Below are 14,192 nucleotides of genomic sequence, written 5' to 3'. Positions count from 1 at the left end.
CAGCATAAGCTATCTGGAAATTTTCCAATCTGGTTTATGCATCACAGCAATAATACAGTAATGGTTCAGTTTTTTTTATTTATTTTTTTTTTTTTTACAGTAATTTTGTTTATGATTGACAAGTGACGACATACAATAGCTTGCTTGCAAATGAGGTCTAAAACTGTGATCTTAAACTGAAGGACAGGTAACCACTAGGGGGCCTCAGCAGAAGGGAAACCTAATAAGCCTTAATATTATTTAAATTCAGTTATATTAACAATCTTAATTATTATTATTAATTTTATTAATATTCTAAAAGAGAACACTAAAAATAATGATGAACAACATTAAACTGACATCATATTATTTCATTTATTAGTACCAGAGCTAGGTATGTACATCAGGTATATAGATAAAAGCCTTAGAATATTGTCTTGGACAAAAAGGGTCCTTGGAGTCATTTAAACTTGAGTAATTTAAATAATTCACTAGAAAATAAAACATTACTGGTGTGCATCTTGAGACTAAACAATGGCACTGACATATTTTAAGATCTGTCAGTACAAGTTACTTTCAGGTACTCTGAAAAATACATTTAGAACTGAGAATCGAAAACTTCCCCTAAATTGAAACTAAAAGTGGATCCTTGAGTGATCTTGATCTTTACATTTACAGTTGAACAAGGAACTGCTTTTTGTTCCAAGGAGCAACAACCGCATCCTGAGCTGAGATATTGAGGTTTCTGCACCCTTATAACCAAAATTGCCCGGAGACATGTCACAACAGCCATTGTGGTTAAACCAAACCAAATAAAAATAAAAACTGGTGATTTTGCAATACTGACACATAGAGGTAATCATTCAAAAAATAAATAAATAAATAAATAAATAAAAAAGGGCCAAGCAACCTCAATTCAATTGGACAAAAGTACTCATTATATTTGACATTAATTTATAGTTTAACTATAAGTAGTACATTTACAGTATAAACTAAAATGCCTGCGTAAAGACATTTAAACAAACTGTACATACATGCTATGAATATGCATTAACTGCTTTGCATTTTATTGCAATGCATTATTTTGTTCCTTTTCATTCTTTTATATACTTTTTAAAAAAAATCTATACTTTTTTATATAAAGGAAAGAAAATGTAAGCATATAAAGTTCTGTATATTTAGATTTCTTTCTCTCAATTATGTCTACAAATGCACTTAGAATTACCATTATGATAGTATAAACTTTGCCTTTTATTTTGGTTGCTAATTTCTATACAGTAACAGTCCCCATGCAGCTTTACATTATTCAACCAATTTAATTCTGAATATTCATCGAGTAATGCAGCCTGAGACTCTTTCAGTTTAAAGAAAAGATAGCTTAGAACTCTCATAATTTGTTTAATTTTTTTTTTTTTTTTAATTCATACAGAACAAACTAGCCAACAGGTTGCTCCAGAAGAGAGTGCAAAACTTTCAAACTCTTTGGAAAAATTCTGTTTCCTAAAATACATTATAAAATGTTTGTGATTAAAATTGTTGTTTACTTGCTTTAAAAAATACACAGCTAATTTTGAACGGAGAAGCATGAAATATAGGCCTATATGATATATGATCCCTGTTTTTTTGTTTTGTTTTGTTTTTGTTTTACCTTTTTGCACTTTGTTAAACGTGCAACTTAGTAGAATAAAATTTTTTGCATAAAAAAGAGGTTTGAATGAAAGGTAACATCAAAATTGCAAATATATTATTTTAATAAAAATTGTTTAACTAAAATACTACAATACATAGGCCGGGGACTCAAATAACATTTTTTTATGAGAAGAGCTGGTGGACATTAGATAGAATAAATAGAATAAATCTAAGTTTCCAACAATAGAAAGTGGCTCAGTATTTCATGATCAGTAATAGCATCATGTCTGTGTACAGAAAAAGGGCATTAGATAAAAGGATGTTTTATACAAAACATTATACATTAATGAGGTACTGTACCTTTAAGAGCGGAAACAGCTCCTGTTCGCTCCTCCACCCTCTGCTCTGTTCAATGACGCTTTACAACATCGCTTTCATCAACCACTACACGAATGAACGCAAGAATCAGTTACAGGTAAGAAGCCATAGCCTAAAATCATTTATCTATAAATGTGCATATATATATATATATATATATGCTTTTAATGCTTAGATTTGTCGTTAATGCGAAACAGAGAGCGAGGCAGTTTCTCACCTGTCTTCGTGACGATGCTTCAACACCTTGTGGTTTTAGCGATAAGGGAGGGTGAAAACGGACAGCTGTCACGGTATAGTTCAATCAAACGATAACAGCGCCGAGAAAATATCGTTGGCTCTTAAATGTGAGCTTATTTGAGCTCTTTGAAATATCACTACAGAACGAAATACATGTTGAGTCAGATTATTCGTGCTGCGTTTTATGGAGAAAGGTGGTACATCAACATGTAGCTTGTATTTCATATCAGTTTTTAAGTAAAGTGAGTTGTAAATTCACTGTACAATGGAGATTTTCAGATAAAGATGACAGATATGACGTCATCCAGGGCTCGCTCCAGCAGTGGGTCAGGAGAGGCGGCGGATGTGATGTGATGTGAACGGGAATCACCATCTGCAGCATCATCTGTGTAAACTGTGGCCTGGTTACATTGGTTCAGTTGACATCTCCACATAACTGCATATTATGATTCATTTGATCAAAATGAAGAGGTTTTATTAAGCATTAAACACTATTAAACGTTTATGCTACATATTCAAAAGATATTATGCCAGGTCTAAATGATTGATAATGATAGCTGAAATTAGTAATTCAGTTCAGACTTTTTAAGAATTCTTTCTGTACCATATCTATGGCTGCGCTTTTTGGCTACCTGCATAAGGTATTGTCACTTAATACACAGGGCCTATTATATACATGGCATTAAAACATTACAGATCAATTATGGTTTAAAGTATTTGTCCAAAAACTTTGTCTACTAAGGTAATTGCCTACTTATTGAGACCAGGGGAAAGGAAGCCCACCAATTAAAATTATGTACCATGAGTGATGTACCTGTCTGTAAATAATGCACATTTCATAACACAATAAATGCATGTTGAATAATTGACAGGTCTCTATGTTGTATTACACAGCTCTCTGTGGTGTACTGTCTAGTAGATTTGTATAACATTTTGGAGTTGCTGGATGTAAATTCTTCATATTCAATGTTTTCAGAGCTAGAATCAGTTTTGCTTTTGTTCATTTACAACCACTTAACATTAGCCATATGTTAACTACTGAGACAGTCAATAGGCCTACATGTGCATATGATAACTACAGATCAATACAAAGAGACTAAATCCATCACTCATTCATTAAAGCCATTAATTTCTGACTTTGGTCTTCAGTATATTTTTATTCTCTGTTTTTTTTATTTCAGGTTTATAGGGCCTGTTTGACTCTGAAAACTATGGACCTGGTGTGACCTTGGTTTATTTCCTATCATCTCTTTTACCAACTCTTCATTCTCTATCAAGATGGCGTCATGTGTTTCCGGCTGCTCTTCAGTGATGAGGTTCTGTCAGAAGCTGAACAGGCTAAAGACGTTGGAGGATGACGTGATGGCAACATCACTGAAACGTTGTCTGTCCACAGTGGACCTCGCTCTGCTTGGTGTAGGAGGAATGGTGGGTTCAGGCTTGTATGTTCTCACAGGAACTGTTGCAAAAGACACCGCAGGACCAGCTGTCGTAGTGTCGTTCATCATAGCAGGAGTAGCGTCTCTCATGGCTGCGCTGTGCTATGCTGAGTTTGGCGCCCGTGTACCAAAGACAGGCTCCGCCTACATGTTTACCTACGTTTCTGTTGGGGAAATCTGGGCCTTCCTGATTGGTTGGAATGTAATTTTGGAGTATATGATAGGCGGGGCGGCAGTAGCTCGTGCGTGGAGTGGCTATCTGGACTCTATTTTCAATCACCGCATCCAGAACTTCACTGAAAGTCATGTTATGCGTTGGGACGTGCCCTTCCTCACTCATTACCCAGACCTCTTAGCGGCTTCAATCCTCCTAGTGGCTTCATTTTTCATCTCATTTGGTGTTCGTGTCTCATCTTGGCTCAACCACATCTTTTCGGCCATCAGTATGGTAGTCATTGCCTTTATCTTGGTGTTTGGCTTCGCATTGGCTGATCCAGTCAACTGGAGCGCCCGAGAGGGAGGCTTTGCCCCATTTGGATTTTCAGGTATTATGGCAGGAACTGCAACATGCTTCTATGCCTTTGTTGGCTTTGACGTGATAGCAGCTTCTAGTGAAGAGGCCAGTAATCCTCAGAAGGCTGTTCCTGCAGCGACTGCCATATCATTGGGCCTGGCGGCCACAGCGTACGTCCTGGTGTCCACAGTTCTTACATTGATGGTTCCATGGCATACACTCGACCCAAACTCAGCTCTGTCAGATGCGTTCTTCAGACGGGGATATAGCTGGGCTGGGTTCATCGTGGCTGTGGGCTCCATCTGTGGTGAGTATAAGTCAGTGGTTGACATATAGGTTTTCAACGGCCAGTGTTAATATATAGAGAGCAGGGTGGTCGATGGTTGAGTTAATACAAATATACACAATTAAATGAAGACAAAAGATGTACAAAATGTTTAATTTAATAACCACTTATTTTATGAAATATTTATTGATTCACAAAAAAAAATTAGGTAATAGTGGCCAATCATATGAGCAAATTATTCAGTCATGTCTTGATGCAATATCACATCACTTTTTTGATGCTCTTTTTTAATAATTTATTCAATAAATTTCTAGGATGGATATACACTGTATATAATATTTATATACTTAATATATACTTAATATTTTTGTTATACTTTGATACCATGATGAATAGAATGTTCAAAAGAACAACATTTACTTGAATTAGAAATTGTTGGTAACATTATAAAGGTCTTACTGCCACTTTTGATTCATTTAATGCATCCTAGCTGTATAGAAGTATTAATTTCTTAAAAAATATATAAAATAAAATAGATATAATAAAAAAGTATATGTTTTTTTAAAAAAATTAGTACTAAATTAATAGGTAAATTCTGTTCTTTTGAACTTTCTATTCATCACGGTATCAAAGTATAACAAAAATATTAAGCAGCACAACTGTTTTCAACTTTGATAATAATAAAATGATTCTTGAGCACCAAATAAGCATATTAGAATATTAGATTTTTGAAGGGTCATGTGACACTGAAGACTAGAGTAATTATGCTGAAAAATTCAGCTTTGCAATATACAGTTTAAAATATGCAGCCATAATGAGCATAAGAGACTTTCAGAAACATAAAAAACTATTACTGACCCCGAACTTTTGAACGTTAGTGTGTGTACAGATCCATACTGATGTTCATATGGTCACTTTGACATGTAAAAAATATTACATTTTTTTATTATTTTATTTAAGATTATGGGGCTTTTTTTGTGTGTGTGTGTGTGTTTGGAAGACATGACTGAACTTTATAGCAGTCTCTATAATTGTTATGTTGATATAGATAAAGAAGTATTGTTAGATTTTTAAAAAGAGGACTATGGAGTTTATACTGTTTCCTATCTTCTCTAATCTCTTTCATCTAGCCATGAACACTGTGTTGCTCAGCAACCTCTTCTCTCTCCCGCGGATTGTGTATGCCATGGCGGAGGATGGCCTCTTCTTCTCTGTCTTTTCTCGTGTCAACCCTGTAACCAAAGTCCCAGTGATCGCCATTCTTGTTTTTGGCAGCCTTATGGCATTTCTTGCCCTCATCTTTGATCTAGAAGCACTAGTTCAGTTCCTCTCTATTGGCACTCTGCTTGCTTACACGTTTGTAGCGGCCAGCATCATAGTGCTCCGCTTCCAATCGGATAAAAGTACTGGGGGATCTGGAGGAGGTGGAATCAAGACAGATGCTTCATCCACACCTTCACTGAACCAGTCAGGGCAGCAGGTGGACCCATCTGTGGCAGTGAATGAGACCCAGACCTTTGCACAGGACAGCGGAGAGCCGAAGGAGTATGAATCTTTCTCTGATAAACTTCAGCTGGTGGAGAGGCAGAAGGCGGTGAAGGAGAGACGTGCTGCTGGAACACTGAAGGCTTGTTGGGAACCGTATTTGGGTCGTATACTGGGGGACTGTGAGCCAGGGGAGGTGGTGGCGTTCTCTGTGCTGGCTCTGATGGTCAGTGCAGTCTCTCTTTGTGCTGTGTTGGTCTTTGGGAATAACCAGCTGAATCTGCCTGTGTGGAGCTTCACCCTGCTGTTGGTCATCTTCAGTCTGGTCTTCCTGCTCAGTCTGGCTCTCATCTGGGTCCATGAACAGCAGCCCAATCACAAGACTTTCCAGGTGAGTTACTAATAGTGCTGTAATGAGGTGAATAGACACCTGGTTAGACAAAACCACAGATATTTACACAGATAGTTAAAGGGTTAGTTTACAAAAAAAAATGCAAATTCTGTCATCAATTACTCACTGTCATGTCATTCATAAACCATAAGATTTCTGTTCATCTTTAGAACACAAATAAAGTAATTTTTTAATAAAATTTGAGAAATTTCTGTCCCTCCATTTGAAGTGTATTCTCCCAAAACTGATGTTCAACAAGTTCATAAAGAGATCATAAAAGAAATCCATATGAATTTAATTTAGGATTTTATTCACATATTGATCAGTGAAAATATTCACATATTGATCAGTGAACATTCACAGAGCACTCTTTGTATGAACGTTTTGAACCAAGGTTTGGTTGATTAGATTTTTCATGGAAGGACAGAAATTATTAAAATATTTATTTAAAAATATTTATTTAAAAGATGAATGAAAGTCTTATGGGTTTGGAACAACATGAGAGTGATTGATGACTGAATTTTATTTTTGGTTGAACTTTACACTTTAATAAACTGTGGGAATGAATGTATGGTACACGTAATTAGTTGAATTTCATTTATTATTAAAGCATGTGTGTTTTTATCTACGCAAATATTTGTCTAATATTTGTCCTGTGCAAGCCTACATCATGAAATGTTACAATTGCTTATACTGTACAGTTGTGGTCATAAGTTTATTTACACCTTGCAGAATCTGCAAAATGTTAACTGACTGAGCTTTTGAACTTGAATGTGTAATGAGTGACATCCGATAAGTACTACACAGCAAAATCCCCAGAGTTAAATCAACTCTGCTCAGAGTACATATGGTCCCTCTCTAAATAGTGTTAAAATAACACTGAAGTAGAGTTAAATTTAATGAGATAATTAAGCAATTAATAAATGATTGCGCATTAGTGATGAACACCTGCTGTTAACAAGCAGAATCACTGAAGAAATAAGAAAAAACACAAAAGCTACAAGTGACTTAAGTCACAGCCTTATTAATTGCTTAATTATCTAATTAACTTTAACTCTGCTTCAGTGTTACTTTAACACTATTTAGAGAGGGGACCATATGTACTCTGAGCAGAGTTGATTTAACTCTGGGGATTTTGCTGTGTAAGAGCATTTGGGAGTAAACTGAGGATACTGATATCTGATATAAAATCATGCAAAAATTGTTTCAATCTAGAGATGTAAACAGATTTTAGCATTGTTTAATGTAAATGTAAATTAGATAATTTCAATGACTTTGGTTTTTAGGAGCTGAATTGGCTGCAACAAACCAAAAAAACACACAAACTTACTCTAAACTCCCTTTATTAATAAAACCATATAAATAAATGTACAAAAAAAAAAAAAATGCCAGTATGCCAGGAACCACATGATAATCAGTTCATGTAAGATGTATGTAAAATAATCACTGAATAGTTTTCTTGAACCAGTTGATTTAAACACAGAGATTGAGATTCATAGAAATAAGTCACTAGTATGTGTTTCATCATTCAGGTTCCTCTGGTGCCATTTGTTCCTGGCTTCAGCATCCTTCTGAATGTATTTCTCATGTTGAAGTTAAGTCCTCTCACCTGGATCCGTTTCACTATATGGCTCGCAGCAGGTACTAGTTCATCACATTCCACTTCTTCTTCACTACTGTATTGTGAATTACATAAACATCAATTTAGTAATTACTGTACTAAAGTAAAGCAGCAAAGGAGACATATACACTTTATGAACTGACCGACTCAGAACAGAACAGCATTATCTTATTAAAGAAAATTACTGAAAACAATAAATATATCCCTCTCTTATGGTGATAGTACACTCAAAAATAAGTATCTACCCTCATATTGTTCCATTCTGTAAGTCTTTATTTCTTGTGTGAAACACAAAAGGGATGTTAAGCTGAGTGTTTAACCTACTTTTTTCTTATCATTAAAGAGAATGGCAGCCATTACAAGCTGCGTTTCCATTACAGATTTACACAAAACTTTTGTGATATTTTCTAAATGTCGATAAAAAACTATTGCGAATGACGGCGTTTCCATTAACCGATGTTATGGGACTAAAGTGTAATTTTTTTCCTTTAGCGATAAGTCTTTCCAAAAATCATGGCAATGGATAGGTGGAAGTTTTTCCCAGCCATCGCACTAGCCATTGTTTTTAATAGAGATGTAGGCATGATGTCCAAGCATTAATGGCAAGGAAAGTCCTTTATACTTCGGAGCAGCCACGTATGATGTGCTTTTGGGTGTTTCTCCCTCCTATCTGCTTCAAGGTCTTGATAAATTGTGGCATTTCTTTGTTTTTTAGAATCCAGTATTCCCGTAATTCTTTTGTCTTTTATGAGTTTAATAAAGAACTGTCTCGTCTTCTGTTCAAACTTACCACGTCATCTTTAACATACACCAGGTAACCTGTAAATGCGAAAAAACTGTTTCCATTGCAGTTATGCTAAATTTTCTTTTTTTCAAATTGCCTGAAAAACCACCTCCAACGAGCAAAAAAACATTTTTAAGATATATGGGAGTTTTTGTAAAATTGACGTGTTTCCATTGGGCGTATTTTTAATTCACTATTTCAATTTGCACAATTTGAAGGGTGGTGTAAACGCGACTACTGTCAAACTCCAAAAAGACAAAAAAGTACCCTTGAAGTTTTTTAAACACATCCAATAGCTGTGTGCATGAAACATTTTGAATTGTAAATTGTTAGTCACAGATTTGGAGAGTAAATGTAGACAGAATTTACATTTTTGAGTGAACTTGTCACGAATGTGGCTCCCTCGGCTCTTCCTCCGACCCGCCGGAGGGAGCCATCACCGGAATACTGATCAGTTCTCATTCGGACTACGTTTCCCATGGGCCCTCATTCCTGGGACTGATTGCACACACACCTGCACCGCATCACACTCACTATTTAAGACACACACACACACATCGTGAAGTCTTGATTTGCTGTGGTGATCATTTCTGAGCGTTTTTCTGTGGACTGTTTACCTGTTACCGATTGGATTGTTTATTCCCTGCGACCCTTTGCTGCCTGCCCTGATCCTTGCCTGTACCCTGATTCTGTTTGTCTGCCGCCTGCCTCGACCTTTGCCTCTTCCTGTTTATGCCTCTGCCTTTGCCCTGTCTGCTCTGTAAGTCCTTTTAAATAAATTAGCTGCAAATGGATCCACATTCTGTCGACCCATCATTACAGAACTGTTCCTTTAAATATTTTCACACACTGACATTTTGTTTGGAAATTGCTTGTAGCTAATAGCCTCGAGTTCAAACTGACAGGTGAATACAAACACCATTTTAATTTAATTTCAATTTTAATATTTTTATAACAAGTTATAAATTGAAAATGACATGTCTATATTTTTTTTTTTTTTTTTTTAGTCAAAGCTAATAGCTCAATGGTGGATGCGCAAGTTTGCATGCTCTTAAAGAGACATGGCAGCTTTTGTCTTTAGTGTCTCAGCATTAATTGGCTATGGACTCATCTGTGGGAAAAGAATAACATGATTATCTTCAGCTCCTGTCAACACTGCTACAAACCATTTAAACAGTTAAACCAGCCGAGTCACATAATCAAATTTGTCCTCTTCCTCTGTCACAGGTCTTCTGGTGTATTTCGGGTATGGCGTCTGGCACAGCAAGGAGGGTTTACGGGAAAAGCAGGGGCAGGAAGTGGCAGCGCGATATGTGGTCCTTCCCAGCGGCAGCCTGGTGGAGACAGTCCAGAACGTCCAGCCTGAAGGACACACTCACAACACACACACACCAACCCTCGACAATCCACCTGCCAGCAGGTGATCTGATCATGCTGAGGTGTGTTTACAGTACACCTGCATGCCTGCCTGTTCTATTACTCTTGCTTTCTTTCTCTTATGTTTCACTTCCCTTTACTACTGCTGTCATCATGTCAAGATAAACCAAACTGTTCATCATGGATTAAAGGAATGTTTGGGTTTGATACAAGTAAAGCCCAGCATTTGTGGCGTAATGTTTATTTCCACAAAAAAATATTTCAACTCATACCTCTTTTTTTTTTTTTTAATACAAAATGGTAAGGGACTTTAATGTTTGTGGACTGGCCCCATTCACTTCCTTTGTAAGTGTCTCACTGTAACTCAGATATTTGCTAATTTTTTATTAAGAAAAAGGAAGGACAAATGTAAAAACATTTTTGTAGTAATCAACATTATGCCACAAAGGCTGTGAGATTAAACTTGTACTGAACATGAAATATTTCTTCTAAAGTCAGTAAGTGGTTGTTTTGTATGCATTCAACTTCCTTTGTCGGTATCCTAAACATAACTGTGGGCCATTTACTTTCTTTCTTATGTAACATATCCACTGTGTTAAGCTATTTTTAGCAATTATGCTGGCTTGTATGTAAATTATATATGAGAGTAAGTGAAGTGCACCATAATTCTGTGGCCCAACCGGATTCAGTATCTCCATTGTCTTTTATGGTGTTTACATAGAGCCGAGTGGATCCGCTTTGCTGCTCTTTGAAAGCTGAAACCTTTAAGACAGGCTGCTGTTTATCATTCAAACACTGATGTAAGTTGTTGCTTAAGCATATTCCGAGGAAACCTTTTTATTTGTTTAGTCCAAACACTGAAACACACAGGTATGATGGTACATTCATTTATAATGCAAGAGTCTGTGGCTGTAGTTACTGGCAGATAACATATATATTTTTATGGTTTCTGCAGACCTGTGGGAAATACTGACAATCACTGGTTGTTAGACAGAATATATAGGATCTTTTTAAAGGTCTATGAGTGTCTTAGCAAATGTTGTTATGGGATCATGTGGATCTACTCAAATCTATTTCCCTTCCCACCCCCACACACACTTACTCTGATGGCCATAATTTTAATTTAACAGAAGGCATGAACCATTAATGGATCACATGAATCTACTCAAACATTACTATTTTTACACATACATTGTTTTTTGGGTGTCTGGTTCACAAACACACTCCTTAAACACACACTAATCTCAGTTTTCTCTCTGTTTTGTTTTCCATCGCTTTTCTGCACCTCATGAATATTTATTTTTATAATACAGTATAACTGTATATTTATTTATTTTTCAGTGTAACCTCCAACCAAAATCATGTTTTAATAATGTTCACTATTCATGATGTTAAAGTGAATTAAGTTTTTATGTTTTTCATATATGTTTGTATGATAACCTTAGTATAAGCTGCTCTTGAGTAATCATGTTTCATTTGTGTTTACTGACACTCCTCACTTGCCTTACCTTTGCAAACACACTTACCCTAACATTCACTAATCCTTATTCCCACACTCAGATTTGCACATCTCATGTGACATCGACACACACACACCAAACTCCCCTTATTCTCACACACACTCACACAGTGTGGCGTGACAGAGCTGGGACATTTACTTGGCATCGGTACCTTGGAACTGACTGGTTGTTTTAGCATCTGGGTCAGTGACACACATTTTTTTTATTGTCCAAATCTATTAATTTATTCAAAAATATATATATATAAAAATACATTTCGTACATACAATTACTTGAATATACCTCTTTTATGATAAACAAGTTTCTAATATAAATAATAATAATAATAAAATGACAGGGTGATACAAATCCTGATTTCAGAATTAAGAAGAAAAACTCATTAAAAGGAGTTCTTGAAAAGAAATAATTTTATTCTTAGAAAAAAATACTATAAATATTTGAAAAACTATTTGAAAAGAGTTCATTTCCAAGAACATGACACATGCATTTAAGGGTGTGTTCACACTTTTGGTCCAGACCAAAAAAGAAAATGATACATTTAGTCCTGGTTCGCTGTCATTTTTGACACCAAGCCTAATGATATAAAAGAAAAGGCATAAGGATAAGGTCACAACCTGATTGGACAGCTTTATTTATGCATATTCTGTGACAGAACTTTTTATTTTTCCCAGCTGAGAAGTCATATAGAGCTTATAAAATGTGTAAAGGAGTCAAAACAGCAGCAGAAATGATTTCGATGCCTGTACTGGACTCTAATGGGCAATGTAGCTCTTATGATGAGAGAACCCAAGTATGCTTGAGCATTCTATACTTTATAGGGTCACACCTTGTGACATCACATCTTGTTTTTAGTTTGTTTATCTTTGGTCTGTGTTGTTGTGTTCATATTTTTAGTCTAAACGCACCAGAGTTTGTTTGAAAGTAGACCGAGACCCTCTAAAAATGTGGGTCTCGGTCCGCTTGTTTGGTGCGCACTAGGGTTCAGATGTCAGCGTTCACACTTAATCAAATGAACCACACTAACCATGCAATCACACCAGAGTTCATTGTAATCAAACCAAACCTGCCAAGTGTGAATGAACCCTTAAACATTTTCCTTTATCTTTGAACACTTCTATTTGTCATTGAGCAAGCTCCATGTGTGCAGTAGTATTTGAGCTTTAAATTTTATTCTGACCATGTTAGAATAGAAGAGAATAGAATACTCAAAATTATATTGGCAAACTTACACACACACATACACACAGTGTTGAGAATGACTGGCCCCAAAATCACCAGTGTGCCCTTCAGAGCACTTCACCTTGAGTTTTTCAAAGTGGACTATCTGTTTTAGTTGGGATGCATTATAAAGGCATAGGATCTAACTGAAACTAATTAATAATAATTTATACTTCTCGTAAACACTGTATTATTGAGAAACAAGCACAGAACGGACCCTTTCCTCGGTACAAGCATAATGGAAGAGTGCATTTTATACATATATAGATACTGGCTGGACAGCAGATTTAAAAAAAAAAATATTCCATACAAAAGCAAGTATGGGATATTCCGCTTCACAAGCCCCTGTAATCTCCCTCACCCCCTAGATTTACAGCGTTCCCTTCCTCACAGATTGACCCGGATTATCCCTGTAGAGAGAGTCAGTGCAGCTGGAGATTATTGTACAGCACTACACACATTCAGAAACATGATGTGTTATTCTACTTCCTGTTTTTGTTTAATCATGCAAACTTCTAATTTTTCCTCTCTTATATAAAAAATGTGACTGCTCCCTCTCTGTATTCCAAAATGTCATTATATATTCCTGTTTATGTCCTTCATACCATTTTTATCAATCACATGATTAGGGTAAAAGGCCCAACACATCACATTGTGGCTGCCCATCCACTGCTTCAGAATATTGATATAAAATACTCCCTTTACTGAGTGCACTTGCCCTGGTGTTTGTTCAGGCGCTTCTAATGGAGGTTTATATTCCAAGTCTGTTTTCTACTTTTGTTCAACAGCTGTCTTGAATTTGTATCTAAAACTGTCTGCCAGTCCACTTTGCTGTATAATCCACTTCATGTCTTTCTGTCAGCCAGACATAGTTGCTTAAAGAGGATGTTGAAGACTAGATGAAGGCACAAGTCCCAGTTAACAAGTAAATATTAAATCTATATGTTTGTATAGCACATGTAACCAATGGCCTTAATGATTCAGATACTGAAGCATTCCCAAAGTTTTACATACAGCTACTGTAGACTTGTAATTTTGGACTTGTATAGACTGTAATTTTGTGGAATTTAAGATTATTGAATCAAAGATGAAAATGATTATAAAGCTGGGATCTTGTTTTAAAGAAATTTTGGAGCACCTGTTATTGTCTTAACCTCTTTCTACACATTTTCCTGTAAACCAGCTTGGTTTGTTTATGCCCTTCTCACTTGCACTCTCATCTCTTATTAAGAAATTTCCTCTTTGTTGTGTCATGAGCATATACCTCTGTCTTTGTAACTTTCTGTTATGAGAGATTGTATTATATAGTGATGAATAAATGTTTTGAAGCATCA

General features: G+C 36.0%; 1 protein-coding gene and 1 long non-coding RNA gene across 2 annotated transcripts in view; one reads left to right on the top strand and one right to left on the bottom strand.

Moving 5' to 3' along the window:
• The window catches only part of LOC127517984 (uncharacterized), a 15,972-nt gene extending 13,918 nt beyond the window's left edge, over positions 1-2,054 (bottom strand). Inside the window, exon 1 of the long non-coding RNA XR_007931418.1 lies at positions 1,969-2,054. This is a non-coding gene — a long non-coding RNA (uncharacterized LOC127517984). The remainder of the gene's footprint in view (positions 1-1,968) is intronic.
• LOC127517982 (cationic amino acid transporter 4-like) lies at positions 1,969-14,192 on the top strand. The gene is made up of 5 exons (XM_051904232.1): positions 1,969-2,083; positions 3,405-4,483; positions 5,593-6,338; positions 7,871-7,979; positions 9,971-14,192. The coding sequence occupies exons 2-5, from the start codon at positions 3,502-3,504 to the stop codon at positions 10,165-10,167; spliced, it is 2,034 nt and encodes a 677-aa protein (XP_051760192.1). The 5' UTR covers positions 1,969-2,083; positions 3,405-3,501; the 3' UTR covers positions 10,168-14,192.

The sequence above is a fragment of the Ctenopharyngodon idella genome, chromosome 8 (genome assembly GCF_019924925.1).
Source record: "Ctenopharyngodon idella isolate HZGC_01 chromosome 8, HZGC01, whole genome shotgun sequence".
Classification (NCBI taxonomy): Eukaryota; Metazoa; Chordata; class Actinopteri; order Cypriniformes; family Xenocyprididae; genus Ctenopharyngodon; species Ctenopharyngodon idella.
This window is presented reverse-complemented; position numbering and strand designations above follow the sequence as displayed.

Excerpts from the sequence above, each read along its gene's own strand:
- LOC127517982 (XM_051904232.1), top strand. The coding sequence starts at position 3,502 with ATGGCGTCATGTGTTTCCGGCTGCTCTTCAGTGATGAGGTTCTGTCAG. Across the intron at positions 4,484-5,592 it reads GGCTGTGGGCTCCATCTGTG|CCATGAACACTGTGTTGCTC; the intron begins GTGAGTATAAGT and ends TCTTTCATCTAG. Across the intron at positions 6,339-7,870 it reads CCAATCACAAGACTTTCCAG|GTTCCTCTGGTGCCATTTGT; the intron begins GTGAGTTACTAA and ends TTCATCATTCAG.